Below are 22,922 nucleotides of genomic sequence, written 5' to 3' on the forward strand. Positions count from 1 at the left end.
TCGCCATCCCCTACCTCCTGATTCCAAATTTGGGGACCCCACACCTCCAACCCCTGGTCCTTCTGCCACCCCTTCCACCATCACACCAGTAATTGCTCCCACTCGCTTTCCTTTAGCACCCCCTGAGAGATTCCAGGGAGACCCCAGGAAATTCCGTACATTTCTGAATCAATGTAAATTACATTTCCTTTGTAGACCTTCAGCGTTCCCTGATGCACCTGCCAAGGCGGCGTTTTTGCTTTCCTATTTGTCTGGCGTCGCTGCCACATGGGCCAACCAATTACTTGAAAACAATCATCCGGCCCTTTATGACTTTGACCTGCTAGTGACTAAAATGTCTAAGGTTTTTGACACCAGACACAAAGCTCAATCCAGAGATTTGGAATTACTAGATCTCTCTCAGGGGAAAAGCACCCTTATAGAATACAGAACACGATTCAACCAGTTAGCGGCAGAAACATCCTGGCCCGAAAACAAGAAGGCTGTAGTGTTTTACAGAGGTCTAAGTGGCTCCATTAAGGACGCTTTGGCAGTGGTGCCGTCGCTTCCGACTCAGTACTCTGATCTGGTTGATCTAACACTCCAGTTAGACGCTCGACGCACCGAGCGCAAGGCAGAAGTCAGATTCTCAGGTACACAGTTGTCGGTTTCTCCTGATGTAGCCAGCGAACCCATGCAAGTGGGTGGAATACGTAGCCCTATAGCTATGACAACGAGAAAGGCGGAGAACCGACAACGCTTGCTTTTATTGTGGACTTAATGGACATTACGTCAAGATTTGTCCACGCCGCCCAAAGAAAAGAATCCGGGTTTTCCGACTGCTCGTCCCTGAATATGGGGGCCAGGACGAGTTCTCCACAGTCCCCCTCTTTTTCTCCTCCGGCATTTGGGCCTATTAGACCAGTAACAGTCCACGCCTTATTAAAGCCTACTCCTGACACAATGCACCCCGTTCAGATTATCATCGATTCCGGGGCCACTGGCTGCTTTATCGACATACAAACGGCTTATGCCTTGAACCTTCCACTAGTTATCAAGGAGTTTCCCGAGCCTGTACAGGCTGTGGATGGGACTTCCCTTGCTTCTGGACCTATTCAACAACAGACTGCTCCCATGGAAGTAGTCATCCAGGAAACACATAGGGAAACACTTGCCTTTGACCTCATAACCACCCTTCAGTTTGGCATTATTCTCGACATCCCTTGGTTAAAAAAACATAATCCGCTAATCAATTGGGATACTGGCCAGGTCTGTTTTGAATCCGAAGTTTGTCAACATTTTTGTCTTATCGAGAGAGGAGGTAATCGATACACCTGCTGCAGCGTTGGGTGCAGTAGCACATCTGACTCTATCCAAGACTGATGAACATCACTCTTCCACTTCGCACATGGTTGGTGCTGTCTTTTCCAACATACCTCCAGTTTATCACAAGTTTTTGTCAGTCTTCGACAAGGGCACCGCAGAGAGTTTACCTCCACACAGACCCTACGATTGCCCCATAGATCTGGTCCCTGACGCTCAGATCCCCAAGGGCTGAATCTATTCTTTATCACCAGTAGAGGATAAAGCCTTGAAAGAATACTTGCAGGAGGCATTACGTTTAGGCCACATTCGGCCCTCCTCCTCGCCTACTGCATGCCCTATCTTCTTCGTTCCAAAGAAAGAGGGGGATCTTCGCCCCTGTGTAGACTACAGACGTTTGAATGCCATCACTATCAAAGATAGATACCCCATACCTCTCATCTCTCCACTCTTGGATAGATTAACACACACCTCCATTTACACCAAATTAGATCTCTGTGGGGCATACAACTTGAAACGTGTCCACAAAGGGGATGAGTGGAAGACAGCGTTTTGCACCCGACAGGGTTTATTTGAATACCTAGTAATGCCCTTTGGCTTGTGCAACACCCCTGCCACCTTCCAGCGATTTATGAATGAGGTTTTTGGGGACATTCTGGACAATTGTGTGGTGGTCTATTTGGACGACATTCTGATCTTTTCCTCCTGTTTAGACGAACACATCCTTCACGTTCAAGAAGTCCTATCCCATTTGCGCAAGAATGCGCTATTTGCCAAGCCTGAGAAGTGCCAGTTTCATACCAAAGAAATAGAGTTTCTGGGTTTCCACATTTCACCGGGTAGGTTGACTATGAATCAGTCTAAAGTACGAGCCGCTTTGGAATTTGCACGGTCCCGGTAAACTTGAAGTCTTTACAGTATTTCCTGGGCTTTGCCAATTTTTATAGGCGGTTCATCCCTGGTTTTTCTACTATAGTGGCACCATTAACTAAATTGGCCAGTCCACGTGCCCCATTTATCTGGACCCCCGAACATCAAGCCGCTTTTGAGTCCTTGAAATCTGCGTTTACCTCAGCTCGGTCCTACAACACCCGGATCCGGAGTTGCCATTCGTTGTCGAGGTAGACGCATCATCCTTTGCTTTGGGAGCGGTATTGTCACAACCCTGCCCAACCTCTGGTCATTTACACCCTGTAGCGTACCATTCATGCAAGTTGACAACCACTGAGTCCCATTATACAGTTTCCTAAAAGGAACTCCTGGCGATTAAAGACGCATTTCAGGTATGGAGGCACCATTTGATGGGGGCCAAACACCAAGTCACAGTTTTCACTGATCATAGGAATTTGCAGGATCTCGCATCCCTCAAATGCGTCAACAGTCGTCAGGTGTGTTGGCACTTATTTTTCGCAGCCTATGACTTTATTGTGAAACACTGTCCTGGTCTGTCTCATGGTAAAGCAGACGCTCTATCCCCCTCTCCTGGAGGGGTGTCGCTTCCGGTCTTCCCAGAAACGGTGCTTGACCACGGGCATGTAGTATGCTTATGCACTCCTTCGCCTCCTCTGTTGTCAGCCATACGCACATGGGTTTCCCAACATCCCCAACAGTTAGCAGAATGGGATCCCGTTTATCACGATGGTCTACCTTTTGTTCACAACAGTTTGTTCCTACCCTCTAGTGACACTCGAAATCTAGCTATGGAATGGTCTCATGATGCTGCCATCCATGGCCACCCAGGACAACAGCGTACTCTGGATCTACGTAAACGCTGGTGCTGGTGGCCTTCGATGCGGCGTGACGTTGAGAATTATGTCAACACCTGCTCAGTGTGTGCCCAGTGTAAGTCCCGTAGGGGCCACCCCTTGGGTCTTTTACAGCCCTTGCCGATTCCCCCCAGACCCTGGCATACCCTTACAATGGATTTTGTGACGGATCTCCCTCGTTCACAAGGTTATGATACAGTGTGGGGTGTAGTAGACGCCTACACAAAGATGGCTCGCTTCATTCTTTGTTCTGGTATACCCTCTGCACCTACATTGGCAAACCTGTTTTTCAAGTCCATTTTTAGTTTGTTTGGGCTCCCTACGGTCTTGGTTTCTGACAGAGGTTCACAATTCACGTCCCGTTTCTGGCGTGCGCTCACTAAATTATTGGGTATTGATGCACAAATTTCTTCTGCTTACCATCCGGAAACCGATGGCCAGATAGAAAGGGTAAATCGGGCCATGGAACAATATTTACGCTGTCTTTCACTACAACATCAGAAATCATGGGTACACCTGCTACATCTCGCTGAATTCGCCCATAACAACTCCTTGCACTCTTCTACCGGCTTTTCTCGGTTCTACTCCCTTTATGGCCAACACCCCCGCACATTGCCCATTCCCGATTATGCATCCTCTTGTGCTCCTGCTGCCTCATCTTGTGTTCGCGACTTGGCCATGGTTCATGCCCAGGCTCTTGCCCATCTGCAGGAAGCTCAGTTGGCCATGAAAGCTTCAGCTGATAAGAAACTGGTTGCTGCTCCTGTTTACCGTGTGGGGGACCGAGTTTGGCTGTCGTCCCGCTATCTACATTTGCCTGGCTGTCGCAAATTGCTTCCCAAGTTTGTTGGTCCTTTTCGGGTGTCCGGTGTCAGAGTCCTGTGGCTTTTCGCCTATCCCTTCCTTTGACCTGACCTGGAAGGTTCATCCAGTTTTTCATACTTCCCTCCTGAAACCATGCCCTGGTCCTACGAGCCTGGTCTCTCGCCCTGCCCCTGTGTCACTGGATGATCCTGATGTTTAGGAGGTTGGGGGTATTCTGGGCTCTCGTCTCTTCAGGGGGCAGCTCCAGTACCTTGTGGATTGGTTAGGTTACGGTCCTAAGGGGCGCTCTTGGGTTCCTGCCCGGGATGTGCATGCCCCTCGTTTGGTGACCCATTTTCATTGGGATTTTCCTGCTTGCCCACGGAGTCGTGGGGCTTGGGGGGCGGAGGGGCTCTGTTACACCATCCGCTGGTCACCTTACGCACACGAATACCCATGCAGCCACTAAGCCCTCCATCTCAGGTCCTGATCTGCCTTTCCCTTCTGACGTCATGTCCTCACTCCCTCAAGCAGGGCGGCAGCAGCGCACACGAGGGCATCTAACGCGCTATGGTCATACCCATTGCAACGTTGGCAGCTGCCCTGGCGTCTTGGAGACAGTCGACGGAGACACCAGCTTTTTTCTTTGCTTCATCACGGCCCCAGGAAGAACCGGCAGCGTTTTGAAAACTTGGGTCATGTGACAAGGAAACGTACTACATCATCGGTCACATGATGGGGTCATGTGACACTCCTAGGCCCCTTCAAAACCGGAGAGGGAACGCTCATTCAGTGCTTCACAGCTGACCCAATCAGGCACTGTTCGCCGTCTTCCTGCCTCTCCATCTTGATTCTGGACTACGGACTGTTCTTCTTGGATTCCTCTGTCAAGCCCTTGGATATTGTTTTGCTCTGCTGTTTCAGGACCTTTGAACTGTGTTTTTGGATTCCTTTTGGATTACCCCTGGTTTCGACTAACTTGGCTGGCTTTTGACCTTGGAACTCTTAACGGACTGTTTCCGGATTTCCTCCTCCGTTACCTTTTGGAGTACCCTTTCCATACAGGTCTTGCAGTGCCTATTTCTACAACAATCTACGCCTACCCGCTGCCGCTTGCTACGCTCTGCAGCCACACGGAACACCTTCTTTCCCATCTGTGCTCTTCCCGTCCCCAGACCCTTGGTAAGCCCCTTGATATTTGTTACTTCGCTATTCAGTGTATTGTTTGCCATTGTACTGACCCATTGCTTACTTTACAGCAGTCGAGGGAGGGGTCACCGGTGTTCCTGGTTCCCGGCGTTCTTCGGCACTCAAGAAACCTGTGGCCTCAAGGATCGCTCAGGAAGTTATTTGTATCTTTCGGAGTGGAACTTGTGGACAGAGGCCCCATAATCTTCACGACCATCAAGTCATAACACCACCTCCATCACTCTCACAGAGGAGGGTAGGTTTCGGTCTTAAGAGTGCATTGCATCCATGTCCAGCACAGCACTGCCCCTAGCTTGATAGATTGAGAGGAGGAGCCTGGTGCAAAGGAGCACCCCAGGGGCAAGTTGATCATCATGATCGCCAAGAGCATCCCTACCTTGACTCACTGTGTAGTCCTTATGATATGATATATATAGGGTATTTATATCGCGCTTAATACCCAGAGGTTTCTAAGCGCAGACACGGGATTCGAACCTGTGTTGCTCCGTGTTGTCTTGCTTTCAAGGCGAGTACACTGCCGCTGAGCTATCCTCCCGGGACTTGGGCAGGTGCAGCACGTCTACAGCAAACAAATTCCATCTCCGGAACAACTGTGATCTTTCCAACTCACTCAGCAAATCTCCAACAGCTCAAGAACAACTGTATCAGCAACCGCCAACACAAGGAGCATATTTACTCCAACTCATACACACCGGAGCGAGGTCCACAATCATCCTATGGGACAACCTCACAGTAGGCAAACAATGCCATATAGATAAGAAGGGAAACGCTTGAAGGGAAAAAAATAAACATAAAAAAAAAATGAGGGGCAAATATGAGCTGCAGAAATAAGGAGTTTATGTTCCTACTTTACAGAAAGAATGAAGGTAAAGAAGTGACATTTATTCTTTTCTTTCTTTGTTTTTTTCCTTTTGATGTGGAAATGAACAGTGCATGTTTGTTTAAGGTTGACAATTGATTTAAACAATAAAACAATAGAAAAAAAAAGTGACATTTAGCTGGTCAGATAGCACAGCGAGTAGAGCGCTTGCTTTGACATCCGTGTAGAGCCTGCCCACGCAGGTTCGAATCCTGGCAGGGCCAAACTCAGCCTTTCATCCTTCCGAAGTCAATAAATGAGCACCTCTCACATGCCCGAGGGTTCATAGCGCTATATAAATGCAAATTATTATTATTATTTGGAGGGGGGGGGGTGAAGTATGATCGCAGCGCAAGACTGTGTTCCCACTGTACATAGGGAGGGAAAAGAAAGAGATAGAGCATATAAGGGGGCAGGGGGAGTATGAGCCACATAGAAAGAGAGTTTGTTTTCCGGCGGTTCATACTGCAGGCGAGGCCTCATTTGGAATGTTACGTTCCATCTGGGGCCCTGTCCATTGTTTTGTATCCTGTTTTGTGGGCCACATTTTTAGTACTGTGCCCAGTGCTTGGGGCCACACCTTGAGTAGTGTGCCGAGCTGTGGAGGGCTTCTGGATTATTGTGTCCGGTTGTGGAGGGTTGTGAGGGAGCGTCTGCCCGGGTCCGACCGCACACTACATCTCCCATGATGCATCGGTCCCAGCAATATCTCGTCTCCCTTGTCATTCCTTGTACCTGGCCAAGGAGACATGCACGGCTCTACCGTGCTAAAGCCAGTCCGTACCCATGGTTAGGTGGGAGGGGCCGTCCCGGTCCCGCATGCCTCCCCCACCCCTTTGGAAGGCCTGGGGTTGCAGTAAGCTGGAGCTCGGCTTGGACGGGGTTCCACTGCCCAATGAAGGCTACTGCCCAAGGCGGTGGGACGGAGTCAGCTGGGACGCCATCCATAGAGCCCGCCGATTGGTTGGTAGCCAGATGGGGTCCACCTTATCACGGGAGCACTAACGGTGTGTCTCTGTTCCTCTTTTTCCTTGGGATGACAGACGTCTCCAGCCTGGTCACTTGCCAAGGGCACATGTAAAGTATTGGGTCTACTTCTCGGCCATTTGAAATATTGCATCCGGCTCTTGGAATCTAATATCCAGAAACGGTAAATGGCGGATGATATAAGTACAGCACAAAATCTTACGATGAGACGCTCAATCTTTTTTTCTTCAATAGAACAGCACGTCTACAACTAGATCTCATGGTATGGGTGAGAGGATCGGGGAAACATTTAAAATATTTTTTCTGAGAAAGGGCAGTGACTTACGGAAACCAACTCCAGCAGGAGTGGGGTGCGCAAAACAGTTAAGGATCCCAGAGAGGGTCTACATTGGATAGAGAGAAACAATAGAGCACTGACAAAGCAATAGTTAAGCTGGAGAACATGTTGAATGTGTGTGTCAAGAGTTGGACCGAATGTTTCTTAGCGTAGTTCAACGCATTTCCATGTCAATGGTGAGACCTTAAGAGACAACCTGCAGATTTTAAGTTCCACTGCGAGGTCTCCCTCCACATAGTGTTTACCAAAACAATTAACATGCTACAAAACCAGCTCCCTTTAGAAGCTTAACTTGCATCCTGCATTAATTCTTTTACTCCAGCTTGGATGGGTTCCTACAAGACGACAGGTGAGTGCTCCCTAACTGCTGTAGAATGTTCATGGACAGGAACCCAAATCTGAAATAGCCAGTAGAACCTGAAGAGGCTGATTATCGGAACTGATCTTGAAGAGGCCGACCCTAAGAACAGATACTCAAAAGGCCAACCCTCAGAAATGAACCTCAAGAGCCATATCCTCAGAATAGAACTTCAAGTGGCAGATCCTCAGACAGAATCTCAAGAGGCTGACCCTCGAGGCCACCCCACCAAACTGAACCACAAGAGGCCGATCCTCAGGACAGAACCTCAAGAGGCTGACCATTAGAACTGATCTTCAAGAGGCTGGCCATCCGAGCAGAACCTCAAGAGGCCGATCCTTAGAACAGTACCTCAGAACTTCTTAGATCACAGAGCTTTTCTGCCCCTTTTGAAAGAGAACTTGAACGCCTGCCCCTTCATCAGTAAACATGGAGGTCCAAGAAAGATTAAAGAACTTCTTCCCCCTACGCCCACCCAGACCCTCGGGGATAGCTACACAAATAGAGCCCATAATGAAGACAAGTAACAGTCACCCATGCCACTTACCTGGTTAATGAAGTGCAGCAGCATCTTGAATTCAGCGGGGCTGTCAAAGAGGCCATGGACGATGATGATCGGCTTGTAGCCAGAAACAGGCTGCTCACACAGGGCAGACAGCAGCAGCAGCAGCACCAAGGGAGTCATAGAGATGGCAGACCGGGAGGGCAGTGGGAAGACTCGGCAAGCCATCCTCCTCTTTTTAGCAGCGAACTAGCTGGGGGAGAAAAAAAAAAAGATCAGTTTTTGGCTGGTCCAGAAGAGGACAACATCGACAAAAAAGTGACAGAAACAGACACACCAAGGTCCACACAGTTTCAACCAACTTGGAGTATGTTATAAAGATGGTGGGGGGGGGCGTAGAAGGAACCATGCAGATATGGGAGGGGGAGGACCTCAGGATTGCACAATTTGGTCGAATGATAAGAGCCGGGACTAGGACACAGGTCTTCTTTCTTCACAGTTGCCACCTTAGGGCACACATATCTCAACTTAGACCACCACTCCATTGAACCAACAGGCCACATCTCTCAACATAGCCAATAGGACATGTTCAGCTTTGAATCTAGTTCACCTCCCAACCTTCTAAATGATATCTGAACTTCACCACTAGAAGACACCCCAACCAAACTACATCACACCTTAAGTGAACTAGAGCACACCTCAATTGAAACACTAGACCACATCAGAGCTTAGCAGCAGGCCACATCCCAACTAAGACACATCGCTCAGCGTTGCCACTAGACAACATCTCAGATAAGCCACTAGACCAGATCCCATCTTGACCAGTAAATTCACATCAATTTAGCCACTAAACTACATCTCAATTAAACCAGATGTCCTCTCAACTGGCTCATATTCTACATAACCACTACATTGCATATCAATGTAACCGCTAGACTACATTTCTACTTAACTGCTAGACCGCATAGTGTGGGCACTGACATTCTAAATGGTTAATTGTCAATGGCAGCTGATGAACATTTTCAGTGGCTGGGCATTGATATGTCAGTCAAATTCGTGTGAGGGACCGTTAGGACTGATTTTCTATACTCTGGCCTGGTGGACCGATGTATAGAAGGCCAACCTATATTGTGACAGGAAAAACTCTGGGAAGATGTAGCCAAACCAGTTTAGGTAGCAGTGACAGTCGGTCTAAGCCAAGTTCTTCGGAGGCGGTGAGCTTGTAAAGGGTCCACAATGAGGTCACGCAATGGGAGTCAGAGATTACACTTTGACAGGATGTATAAAAATGCAGTCATTTATTTATGGCCAAAACACACTATAGAAAAATTACTACTAGCATGTAGACATAGGACACAACACTATCAAACTAAATACATATATATTATGCCCTATAACAAAGTGAATGTGTATATTGGAATCTCCTGCAAAGGAAAGGTCAGACCGGTATTATGCACAAAAAGGTCCACAAGGATGATCCCTAACAAACATTAGCCAGCCCTAAATTGCCTGGAGCCTTTTGCCCAATAGTCCAGGTTAAAGTTCCACAGACGTTAGGAAGCAGGAAAAAATGTAGGTAGGGTTTCTGGGGTCCAGTGAAGGTGAAGGGTTCAAAGTTAGACTAATGCCCAAAAGTAGCCCCAACAGTGAGATGTCTTGCGCAAGCAAGCAATGGCAAAGCCAAAAGTGTTAGAATTAAGCTTTTATTATAAGCCCATTGACTTATAATGGGAGTACAGGGGTAGGTTAGAAACTCCGTAACTTACCCATCCCCGCCGTACTCTGATTTTTCCCCAGTCCTGGCAGAACAAAGGAAGATGGTCCGACATTGCTTTTCGTTGCTGAAAGTTGCAGTCCTCGATTCCCTGGGGTTGCAGCTTTGAGCTGATCTCTGTGGTTGGTGTCTTTTACTGTTGCAAGGGCTCTTCGTCAAAGAATGCAGAAAAACTCGATGTAGCACCCCTCTCAGGACTGGACTGGGGTCAGGTAAGCAATTTTCGGACGGTGGTTCCCAGGCACGACGACACAAACTGACTCAGCAGCCGTGGTCAGTCTTTCCCTCCTATCTAGGGTCTCCTTGATGCTAGGACCTAGACATTTCGCAGGAGGTAGTAGTGTGGGACCAGCTGAGGATTCCCCAAGTTTCAGGCCGAAACTCTGAACATTGACGCCAGCAGCAGGGCAGCCCAAAAACAAAGCTGGTCATCAAGAGGACGTTTCCAGAGCACTTCCAAAGGCTTCCTTTGGCAGGGCACCGAGTAGACGTCGGGAATGGATGGTCCCTCCACTTCAAGCTTCGTAGCTCCTTCGCAGGACTACTAAAGAACACAAGCCAGGCAGGGCTCCTCCAGGACAGCAGCAGAAGTTGGTTGCCAGGCCTCCTTCAGTCAGGTCTCAGGCTTCTTCGCGGGTCTCACAGCTGGACAGGATACTTGGCTCCTTCAGGTTTCTCCAGGTACTCTGAAAAATGGGCGCAGGGGTTCTCTTATCCTAAAAGCCAGGTAAGAGCTGATGCTCTCACTAGCCAATAGCAGAACTAGCCCACACACACACACACACACTCCAGCAATGGTCCAATCATGCATACCACTCAGACACACTGAAACCAGTTTGTGGATTGGAGTCAGACAGTCCCAGCCCATATCCTGCCAGCAAACACACACCAAAAGCTTTGGCTTTCCCCAGGCACTTGAAGTCCTTATAAGGATTTTCCTTGCCTCTGAGGCCAGGAAGAAGGCTAAAGGACAAGATGGCAAAAGAACAGGTGAAAAATCTCGTGGCACGGCCATGTTTGACCAGTAGCCACAGTTAGTAGCCAAACACAGTAAATGCAGTAAAGCTAAAACGAAAATCCCCATAAAGTGGGGAAAGGGCACTGCTGCCAGCAGCCGATCCTTTTTACACATTTAAGAGTAACAAAAAAATCCTCTCAGTGATAGTCTAAGGCAAAACAAAAAAGCAACCCATTGTACTGCAGTATAAACTGCACTGTACAATGATTTAAAAAAGTTACCAAAACTAGTAACACAGTAACACGACTAAGGGAAACAAGGTTTCCCAATACCGACAGCCTGAAGCACATATCAGTTTCCCCATAACATGTGAGCAAAGGCCAGTGCATTGAAGCTTAAGGCTTTTCTGCACCGCAACAAGTACAGGTCAGATTCAAAAATGAAAGCAAACAAATTGGGGGTTCCATAAAGATTGAAGGAAAGTTCCACCCCCCCCCAACCAATTTTACAGAAAAGGGTATAGATGGTGCATTTTACAATACGGTTTTTGAGAAAAATGTGGTTGGAAGCCATATGATTTACAGTCGGTTCAGTGGGGTAACATACAGGATGCTAGGTCACCAGATCATTGTACATGATTTTCAGATTCCTCTCTCCAATATATATATAACTGTTCTTTTATAACATGCTCAATACCGGTGACCAGGTTCTAAGCGTGAGCCGGGATTCGAACCTGTGTTGCTATGCGTTGTCTTGCTTCCAATACAAACGCGTTGCCCCTGAGCCATCTTCCCCACATTCCCACTGTAGACCATTCATAATGCTGTACTCTACAGCCGGGAGCCAGTCATCCTATGTATAGGGCCGAGCAAGGAGGTTAAATGCAAGCTGGGGCAGGAAAAGGACTACGCAAAACGAGGAAGGGGGCGGGCAGCGCTAGGAGGCTTTTTGGACGGTGGTGCAGAGAATGTGGTTTCATGGGAGAGAAAAGTGGATGGGGGCTACTGAAGAGTTAAAGGGATGATGGTGATATCAAGGGGCATGGCGCTGGTATTCTGTGAATGGTTACATGGGGAAGGTGGGCTTTGGCAAAAGAAAGGGGATGGCGACGCATGCAGGGGTTAGCAATGGTATTTTGGGTATGATGGCAAGAGGAAAGGATATTGGGGCGAGGGAAAGAAAATGGGATGGCGTGGCGCAGGGCGGGAGGAGTGGAAAGTGGCAGGCTGCAGCATAGCACTTACCTTATGAAGCAGCGTGCTTCAAAGTCGCCACCCATTTACGCTCCCTTCCACCATAACAGGAAGTGCTTCGACTCCATGTCTTGCCCCAGTCAATCAATGAGTGTTGGAGGGGCAGGACAGAGGGTGCGGTGGCAGCACCCCTGTTTGTGCCAACATCACATCACCAAAGCAGTTTTTTTTTCCTGGACAGACACTCCAAGCAGCAGGTGCGGAGTGTGGTCAGCCTCTGCTTTGGGCAGGCACTGCCCTGAAAAGAGGGTCAGAGCCGCAGTTGCGTCCCGGTCCAGCTCAAACCTCACCTGGCTGGCCCTGCTCTACAGTGCTCACAATATATCGCAGCATTTCCACTGTAAAGAAGATTCCTGCTGCTGGTGACTACAGTAGATTTCATTATTGTTGCTGTAAAACATTCAAGATAATACAGCTACATCCACAATATATGCATTCCCACCCATCTCACCCCAAACCACACCCCTTTTAGCACGCTTTGGCTGCATTTATATTGTGTGCTGACTGTGAGCCAATTTAACTTCCAAAATGGCGGCCACCATTTGTTAATGTTATTAAACAGTTATTTGACTTGATTGATGCTTTAAAAAAATATTAACTGCAGTTTTAAGTTATGTTACGTTTGGGTAACTAATAAAGAAGTCACTGTTAAATGTGTTTTGTAAAATGGCTTTCAAATGATCCATGTACTGATTTGTGGGCGGTGTTCTAGTGTCTTGTTTTCTTCTCCCCATCGCAACATCCACTACACCCAGTGCCTATCAATGTCCTGTTGAATCAGAAGACAAATCTTTCAGGGAAGGGTCGGAGCAGAGATTGGCGACCAGCGGTATTGGTCTCTTTGGGTTCCCTCTTGTTTTACTCAGTTGCATGGACGTGACAGTAAACTGCTCTATGCCATGCACACTTTCAACAGGCCCCCTCCTACCGGCAAGCTTCGTCATCCCAGAAGGAGGGCACTGAATACAGAATAATGTCTCTGTTTAGGTTGCAAGCAAAGTAGATGCATTTCCGTGGTCTCAGCACCCGCCCGAGTTGCCGTTTTCAAGTGAAGCGGTATTGTGGAATAGGCCTTATAAAGCTACATTGACCTAGCTCCATCAGCGAGCGATCCAGTATGGTGCTATGGCAGGAGAATGTGACGCTGGGACTGTGTACGTCACCGTCGGGCAAGGGGCAGAGAATCCGCTCGTAGTCACCGTGTCCCCTAACTTGCTCGCCATGCTGGGTCTCTAACACCACCCCGAGAGCAGTCGATGGGTCACTTAGGTGTAACTTCACTGCATGCCAGAATGGAAATAGGCGAAGGAAGGAAACACCCATTCTTACGTATCAGCTGCGTAAATACAGAAGTTACGGCTCATTCTAAGGCTCTATCCAATGTCAGCACCGAATAGGGGCAGGCAGGCCACATGCAGCATAAGCGAGTTCCATTCAAGTACTCGGATCCTGGGGGTTGCAATCTGGCAGAGGGCTTTAGTACGAGGATGTTTCAACATAGGCCCTCCCATTGAAAACAGGGTTGATGATCCAAAAATGATGCTGGCAAACACGCCTGAAGTCACGTTAGTGCACAGGTGGAAAGTGCACGTGGCATAGGTACAGTGGGATCCAACGAAGTGGGTTTCTGCTGTTGGTGGCATAGAACATTATGCTAGCTTGCTCGGACTCACGATATGCTAGCTTGCTCGGACTCACGATATGCTAGCTTGCTCGGACTCACGTTATGCTAGCTTGCTCGGACTCACGATATGCTAGCTTGCTCGGACTCACGATATGCTAGCTTGCTCGGACTCACGTTATGCTAGCTTGCTCGGACTCACGATATGCTAGCTTGCTCGGACTCACGATATGCTAGCTTGCTCGGACTCACGTTATGCTAGCTTGCTCGGACTCACGATATGCTAGCTTGCTCGGACTCACGATATGCTAGCTTGCTCGGACTCACGTTATGCTAGCTTGCTCGGACTCACGATATGCTAGCTTGCTCGGACTCACGTTATGCTAGCTTGCTCGGACTCACGATATGCTAGCTTCCTCGGACTCACGTTATGCTAGCTTGCTCGGACTCACGTTATGCTAGCTTGCTCGGACTCACGATATGCTAGCTTCCTCGGACTCACGATATGCTAGCTTCCTCGGACTCACGTTATGCTAGCTTCCTCGGACCCAGGAGCTACTCCGTTCCCAGCATTGCATGTGTGCCCACCTACCCATCTTGACACATTCATATTTACACAAGTGACTGCGCACTACACCTGGGTCTTTTTTTTGCATCTCCGCTTCCATCACCCCATCTTCATCACCACCTCACTAATTCGCCAACCATGTTGTTTCCCTATCGTGTGTATCCTTTTACACAGATCCGCCTCGCTCCATCTGTCGACACACCTCACTTTCTAGACTCCTGTACTCCGACAACTGTAGGACTTAAACTTTGCACTGGAGTACTGCATTTTTATACCGCATTTGTAGCTTGGCAAAAATGTGCTCTTGCAAGACTGCATATTTTAACTGTGGAAACGTTTGCCCCACGGCAATTGTCGGTGACAACCTGCACTACATCATTGCAACATGTATGTATTTTTCTCAGTATCCCTTCTGCCACCTTCATTAATGTGCTTTATTGCCCCCACCCCACTCAACAGCTCTTTGCACATCTCTATATGCCCTCGTATGCCCAAGGTCTTTCACTAGACCCCAGTGTATTTCTTGGCCTCTGCGGCTCCTTTTTAGTTGTAGCTATTGGGTGCTGGTTTAGTGCCATCAATAAGACAAAACTATTGCCTTAGAGTACAGCTAGGGAGAACCATCAAATGAGGAGGGACACACCGCTTGTAGGTGTTGTTCAGTTATTCACCCAGCCCTTATTTATTTATTTGCATTTATAAAGCGCACAAACAGCCCAGAGGCATCGTGGCGTTGACGGCCATTTTAATTCCTATGGTCATTCCCACCCACTTCCTGCTCGACCAAAACACACCCTCCTGAGATCTCTTTGAGCTAGGTTTATCAAGCCTTACGATCAAAGTTTGAGCTCGAAGTGCCGGCCAGGGAATTTTTAACGCATCTTCTGCAATCAATGACTTTATTGGAGCTATAAAGGTGCTACTAATGTGATTAAAATGTCTTAACCAGGTCTGCCTTCAGCCACTTGATTTATAAGCACTCTGTGTGTCCCTCACTAAAGTCAAAACAGGCATTGGCAAAGCCAACAGTTTTGGATGGTGTGTAAGTATTAGGCATTTTCCAGGCACTGCTATTAGATGCCAAGGTATGTTATGGGAATTTGTAGAGCAAGACATACGCCCGAAGGCATCTTGGCGCTCGAGAACAACTGACCAACAGGAAGGGGAAAACCACTTGAGGGGCCAAGAAGGCCATGCACTAGACAAATACATAGGTTTTAAGTCACCATTTTGCAGCTGCTACCTTCATGCCCTTCCCATGCCTGCACAAAAGCCAAAACAGTTGGCACTGCCAATGCTCGTTTGAAGTGTAGGTAGCGTGACCAGGCATCCCCGTTTTAGGATGAACAGTCCTGACTTTTCAACGTCCCAGTTATAAAAAAAAAACACCTTTAACGGTACATGCTAGTCAGTTTTCTAATAAAGGGGTCATAGGTCAGGTCACACGTGCAGGGAAAGCAAGGCAATACAGGAGGGGAAAGACTCGTTTACTGCTGCCAGAAAGTTAGGTGGCTGAAGAAATAAAAGGACATGATAGAAAAAAAAAGGGATGTAATGGAAGAACACTGTATGAATCAGCTCATTATAACACCTGCACTAAAAAAAAAATATATATAAATATATAAATAAAATGTAAATATGGCAGTGAAGAAAGAACAGAAGGTGCATCAAATGACGGGTGGGTTCAAGCAGGGCCAGCCTTGGGGCAACGGGGGCCCGGCGACCGCCTGGGGCTCCATTAGCCCCCCACCATGCCAGCTCAGGGGAGTCTTTCAGGGGCTCCTCCCACAAGCTGGCATAGTGGGAGAATGCGGGACAGGTGTCCGTTGGTTATTAAATGCGCCCGCGGGAGCATAGCGGTTTCATTAGAATAAGGCGCTCATGCGTTAGCATGAGCGCCCTAGTCCAGTGATTAATTCCCTGCTCCGCGCCGGAGCGGGAAGTTACAACAAAATTGGCGCCCCGGGTTCTTAAACTGCCCAGGGTACTGCCGCTGCTAAGGAAGGCACTGGGTTCAAGGAGAGGAAAGCACGGCGATAGAATTCCATCAGAATAGGTTACCATTTGTACAAGCACAAAACAGAGCCTGGCAGAAAATAAAAATCTCCCCCATTCTAAAATATTTTGACGAACCCAAAAATGACCCCCAAAGTAGACCAACGAGCCCAAAATCTTACAACTCTTATAGACAACGAGTTGGTGGTAGATCTCTTTCGTCAGCTGGGTCCTCCCTCTAGAACAGCCTCCCTGCCTCTCAGAAACTCGAGGAGAACCACCTTTGGTTCCAGAAGCACATGAAGACCTTCCTCTTTGATTCTGCCTTCTCTCTTCCTTTCCCCTGCTGATCTGTCCGTTTCTTCACTGGGCTCCTGGTTACTCTTTGTATTCGGAACCAACTCCCTGGCCGCCTGTCTGCTTACCCGCACTGCCTCCTGGCGACCCTTGCACTTGGGTCTGTATCTGCAACCCTAACGTCCCCTTACCTGCACTTATCTGACACTCACTGCGCTTAATTTACTGCCCTTGCCACCCGCTGACCACACTACCTGTCGTTATTTATTACCCTGTTTCAGCAATTTCCACTCCTTCCCCTGCCCCTTGCACTTTCCCCCTCACCTGCATTTTCAACAAGCATATTAGCACACAGAGCCAACAACCATCCATGCACACAAAAATAGTTCAAAGTGCAACACAGCAAGTTGTCCAAACCAGCAATGTAAACAATTTCATAATACACCTTGTACCCAATTCCATATGGCACTGTTAACCTAAAGTAACCATGTGCCTCTTTATCCCGTGGCAACAGAGTTGGCTTAACACCTACTGTCAACTGAATTAAATAACCATAGTAGACATGATATGTCATTTATAAGGTGCCTCTACACAAGTGTTTCTAGGCATGACAAGGCACAGAGGGAAACAAAGGGAGGAAAAAACAATGATCGTACTAGGCCTTTTGTCATCTGGATCGCAAAAGTGCGGGGGAGAAATGCCAGGGGGAGGGGAAGGAAGAAGTGCAGGTAACTGAATAAATGCAGCCAGTGGGTGGCTCTTAATTGCAGGGATAAGGGACTGTAGGGTTGCAGGTACAGACCCTTAAGTGCTGGGGGACCCTGGAGGCAGTGCCTTGACAACTGGACATGCAGGAGCCTGGGCCCGAGTTCAGAGGGAATCCAGGTGACCCAGTGCACTGCGAAGTCAGGTACATCAGCAGGGGAGAGGAAGAGAGAAAGCGGAAGTGAAAAGGAAGGTCTTGAGTTGCTTCCGGAACCGGAGGTGGTTCTGCTCAAGTTTGAGAGAGGCATGGTGGCTGCTCCAGACGGAGGCCCCAGCCAAGGAGAGAGATCTGCCCCCAACTCTCTGCTTGGAGAAGCATCTGACTCTCGGAGAGTTGGAGGTGGATGAGTGGAGAGCTCGAGAAGGAATATGTTTTGGAAGAGAAAGTTGGAGGTAGAGTGGTCCCGGGCCACAGAAAGCCTTGTGGACAATGCAGAGGGTCTTGAACTTGATCCTTGCAGCAACGGGGAGCCAGTCAAGAGCTACAACCCCTGGGCTTGAGGCCAAGGACAAGTCTTGCAGTCCTGTTCTGGGTAAGTTGCAAAGGTTGAAGAGCAGAGGCAGGCAGATTTATAAAGGGGCTGTTGCAGTAGTCCAACGTAGAGGGGACCAGGGCTCTAGTGACAGTGGACTTCTGGGGGAAAGTGAGAAAAGGAAGAATGCCTCTGAGGAGGTGCAGCTGATAGAGTCGTCAGAGGTGTGAGCAGAGAATGAGAGAGTGAAGTCTAAGGTGATACCAAGGTTCTTAGACTCACAGGAAGAGGGCCCAGAGTGGGGAAGGGGGGGAGAGTGAGAGAGTGAGAGAGATCCCAATGAGGGGGATCACAGTCTTACTGGCATTAAAGCAGAGATCATTGGCGGCCAAACAGTCTGGTATGAGAGAATGATCGGAGGTGGCTGAGGGGAGCCTGAAAAAGAGCTGGAGGTCATCCGCATAACACTGAAAATTGGAGCAGAAAGTAGCGATGCAGTGGGCAAGAGGTGCCAGGTAGTGGTTGAAAAGCCAGGGTGAGAGGTTAGTCCCCTGGGGTACGCTACAAGTAGAGAGAGATAGAAAAGAGGAAAGACCCAGGTCGGACCTGAGACTGTTGGTCGGTGAGAAATGAGGTCAACCAGGCCAGGGCCTGATTAGTGATACCCAGGTTGTCACGGAGGCGACTGAGCAGCCGGAGAGGAAAGCTCGCCACAGGGCTTCTTTAGAAGGGGGTGCACAAGGGAATGCTTTAAGAGGGGGAGGGGAAAGTTCCAGTGGCAAAGGAGTGATTGCAGAAATTGGCCCAGGCTGGAGAAAAGGTGTCGATGTGGTCCTTGATGATTCTGGGTGAGCAGGGGAGAACCTGTTTTGACAAGACCTTCATAGATCGGAACTGTCTGGAAACATTGTCAGGGGTGAACAGGGGAAAAGGAGGAGAGACGGCCTCAGACATGCCAGGAGTGGTAGTGGAGGAGGAAGGGGGGTAGAGGAAGAAAGGGTGGACAGGATGTCCTGAGTTTTAGTGGTGAAATGAGAATCGAAGGCCGTGCAGAGGGCCTGGGAAGGAACAGGAGGGGTGGAGACTGCAGCAGGATTGGCCAGCTCCTTGCACATTTTTAAAAGTTTGGCCAAGTTGTTAGAAGCTGCAGAGACACAGGCTTGGATGTAGGCCCTCTTCTTAGAGAGGACAGAAAGTCTGTACTGCCTTTGGAGCAGGCAGCATGCCAGTTGGTCAGGGGGTGCACCTGATGCCCTCTACTTCCTCTCTGCCACCCAACACTTGCGTTTAAGGGTGGCAAGGTCCGAATCGTACCAAGAGTTGCACTTGGATTTGGGCTTCAAGCAGATACTCATGACATCCAGAGTGTTAGAGATAGAGAGATGAAGGTTAGTGAGGGCTGTGTCAGGGTGTTAGTCAGCCAAAGGTGCAGGAGGAGAAGAGAAAGTGGCGGCAAAAGCCTGAACTGACACACACTTCATGTGTCGGATGACCGAGAAGGTAGGTGGCAGCGCTGGAGTCAGCTTGACCTAAGTGGTAGAGAGAGAGAGGTGAACTGACACATGATTCATGGGTCGGATGACCGAGAGGGTATCCGACCCATGTCATTTAAGTCCAACATTGGAATTCTATGTTGCCTATTGGAGTTTGGGCTCAGGGGTTTCCCATTGGTTCAATAAACCCAGCCTTCTTCAGGGCGAAAATACTTTGATCATGGAATGAGGCATGACATGAACATGGTGAATTTCCTGCAATGTGATACCACTTCCAGATTAAGAAAGTTACAATGCAGGAGCAACAGGGGAGCGGAAGACCCTCGGTGCACCACTGCAGCTGTGACCAATACGTGTGCGATCAGGATTGCCGCACTTATGAATCTTTCCACGTTGCTGATCGTTCCCTTTCTTATGGCAGAATTTATTTATTTTAATGTAATTTTTACATTTGTTTTTTGTTTTTATTGCACCCTCCTGGAGTCTGCATTTGCGAAATATCAATTATGCCATCGCACTTTCGGAAAGTAACACTCTTGAGGGGAGTGCAAGGCAAAATCAGTTTGAACAAATGCTGTACAGGAAGGAAACGGCGAACCCGAGTATGGCGCATCCTTACACGCATCGGAAAGCTAACACTGTTTATAAGTAAGAATACTATTTTGGTCACGGCTTTGCCATCTTTTAGTCAAAACTAGCAAGCATTGGCAATGCCAATAGTTTGGACATGGGAAAGGCACTTGCCGTAATGGTATTAACTGTCCATTGATGGTAGCAGGTGCTAAATGGTGCAAGTAAATGGGCCTCAAATGGCAGTGCCTGCCAAATGCTGTATACTTGTTCATAAGCCAAAACTCTTGGCTTTGCCAATGTTTGTTTTCAAATGGATCAGTGAAGGACAAGCATAGTGCTTATAAAATTGAATGGCAGAAAGCAGACCTGGTTATGGCATTATTATTACACCAGTAGCACAGTGGTTGAAGTGAGCGGGAACGGTTGCGAGCAGTGTTCCAATACTTTGATTTTTTACTGTTAGCAGCTCCACTACTTGTTGCAACCATGTTCACCATTCCGGAACTGTTCTTTGTGAAGTTGAAGCACACTTCTCCACTTTACCATCAGATAGCAGTTATAGCTAAACTGAAATCTGTTTCTACTTAATTGGCTGTCAGCATAACTGCAACCCCTGAAAAATTGTTTGCGCATTGCTCCCTTCCTACCTACTTTGTGCCCCTCCACCAAAGCCCACCCCCACGGGACACAGGCTCACACATTATATTGGTAAACTTCTACCACTGCAATAGTGAGTTTACAACTCCAATTAAGGGCTCACCCACCGTGCCTTTCACAAGACAGGCCCAGAATACCTTCAACAGAAAATCACCCGTTACCAATCCAACACAAACATGCGTTCAGGCTCTGCACTCCTCCTTGTGATCCCTCCCTTCAAATCGACTAGAATAGGGGGATCCGGCTTCTCCGTCCAAGACCCCTCTATCTGGAACTCAATTCCCCTTAGCATCCAATGCATAGATGATCGCCTGGCCTTACAGAGGGCCCTCAAAACCTGGCTCCCACGCCCAAGAATCCAGGGGTGGACTGGGAACCAAAAGAGGCCTTTGAAAAATGTTTCAAAGTTGCCCCAGATTACATATTTTCAGAAAGCACAGTCCTTTTCCTATGAGAAAACGTGGAAACAAAATAGGTTACCAAGAGACCCAGGGTCCAGAGTCCTACCGGGAAATCTCCAGAGTTCCCTATAGGCCAGCCCAGCCCAGCCCTGCCAGAAACTCGATGAACCCTGCTCTCTTCGGGTTAATTAATCACCTTTCAGCTAGGTCGGTTCAGCAATGAACTTCATGTAATTACCGAGTGATGGTGAGAATAATCTCCAGCAGACCACAGGACAGAATCGATGCCACATCTACGACACCAAGAAGCCAGCCAGAAAACACGGGTATGTTTTACACTCCAGGCTTATGGAAATTAGCCCGAAGGTAAGGCCACACATATCTGCAATCATACACAATTGTCAAGACACATGACACACGTCTGCCTTTAGAATACATTTATCCCCGACACACATTTGGTCTAGCTGGACACATAATGAGTCTCCTACTCTTGCATACTGTGCGGACAAATTCAAAGCACCCGTCCACATGCCAGCTCGATATGGGTAGCTAGTAGGGACCTGGACACTCCTACTCACCTACACATTGGCTAAAATGCACACATGCATTCTAAACTCTTCTGACCAACTTTCCCACACCTTGGACTTCGGTCCCCAGGGGCATTCACCTACAGCACTGAGACCATACCAATGGGAAAAGGCGCTATACAAATGACTAATTACATTACATTAACTGAGTGCCTGGAGACCATGCAAATGACAGCAGTGCGCGGTTTAAATTATCTTAACATAACATTAACTCTCAGAAGACTGCTTTGGAAAAACACTGGCAGGCTACTTGGGTGCAACGTTTGATGGTATGGTTTGATTGAAGAGAGCTTAAAGAGTTCCCAGGAGGAGAGGTTTTGGGCGGGAATGGCAATTCAGATTTGCATTGCCATGGGCAGGCACATAACCAAGCAAACAACACCTTCAGACTCAGTCCCTCCTCGTATGTCAATCCTCCCTATTTGTATTCCAATGCAAATAGTTTTGGCTTGTGCGCCACCTAATGGCTCAAACTAAAAATGACGCGTTGAGCACTGTTAGTGGGAAATCCATGGAGAAGGAGGGGTTTGCAGGGCTATCTTAGCAAGTCGACCTTTCGAGTCATGGTGCTAGAAAAGTAAGCAGACTTGGGCGATTCTCATTTCTGATGAAATCTAGTGCCTCTTCACAGAAGCTCAAAGTCCGCTTTTCCTGCACTCATTAGGGGAAACACTCGGCCTCCGGATAGAAGCGTCCAAAAGTGCACATCAGCGGTGGGTGTCTTCCTCTAAGCTGGAAAGGAGTACTGTGCAGAGGGCTTATTGGGCCAGATATATAATGGGCACGCAAACGCGCAGAATAAATAATCTTGCTCAGTACCAAGGCATATGAGAAAGAAAACCACACATTGTGTGATCCTGAGCACAAGGCCTGTGGCATTAAAGAATCTGAAAAAACATGCATAACACAAGAGACACTGCTCCTATCAGAGAAGCAGTGCCTGGGGAATGGCAGGGCCACAGTTATGGGGGCATAGAGGTGCCTGGCCAGTCCACAGTCTTGCCCCACCCCCCAAAGCATGTCAAACACTTCTGGCAGTGCTGCTACAGATCACTGCCCACTTCCCATTGACGTGAACAGTTTGAGATGCCATAGAGAGAGAGAGCAAAAGAGGCGGACATATAAAAGTGGCAAATGTTATGTTATCGACACTTGTAAAGCGCATCGGTCGCCCAATGGCATCATGACGCTATTCCCTAAGCAATGTACACACTGGCTGAGTACCCACAAGAAACTAAAAAATAAATGTTTTCAAGGACCACCGGAAACAAAAATAGGCCTCAATAGCACGCAGGTGAAGAGGAAGAGAATTCCAAGCCCATGCCGCAGCCAAAGAGAAAGCACGAAGGGGAGAGGGGTTCACACACAAGGAGGGGTGCATGG

The 22,922-nt window shown here is 48.3% G+C and overlaps 1 protein-coding gene across 2 annotated transcripts in view; it reads right to left on the minus strand.

The window, feature by feature from the left end:
• Positions 1–22,922, minus strand: part of PPT2 (palmitoyl-protein thioesterase 2) — a 129,991-nt gene that overhangs the window by 102,393 nt on the left and 4,676 nt on the right. The window contains exon 2 of one of the 2 annotated variants that reach the window (XM_069635019.1): positions 8,170–8,377. In XM_069635019.1, the coding sequence (XP_069491120.1) occupies positions 8,170–8,352 (183 nt within the window). In that variant the 5' untranslated portion in view covers positions 8,353–8,377. The remainder of the gene's footprint in view (positions 1–8,169; positions 8,378–22,922) is intronic. The other variant, XM_069635020.1, reaches the window with a different exon arrangement.

The sequence above is a fragment of the Ambystoma mexicanum genome, chromosome 13, assembly GCF_040938575.1.
Source record: "Ambystoma mexicanum isolate Mex_15411 chromosome 13, UKY_AmexF1_1, whole genome shotgun sequence".
NCBI lineage: Eukaryota > Metazoa > Chordata > Amphibia > Caudata > Ambystomatidae > Ambystoma > Ambystoma mexicanum.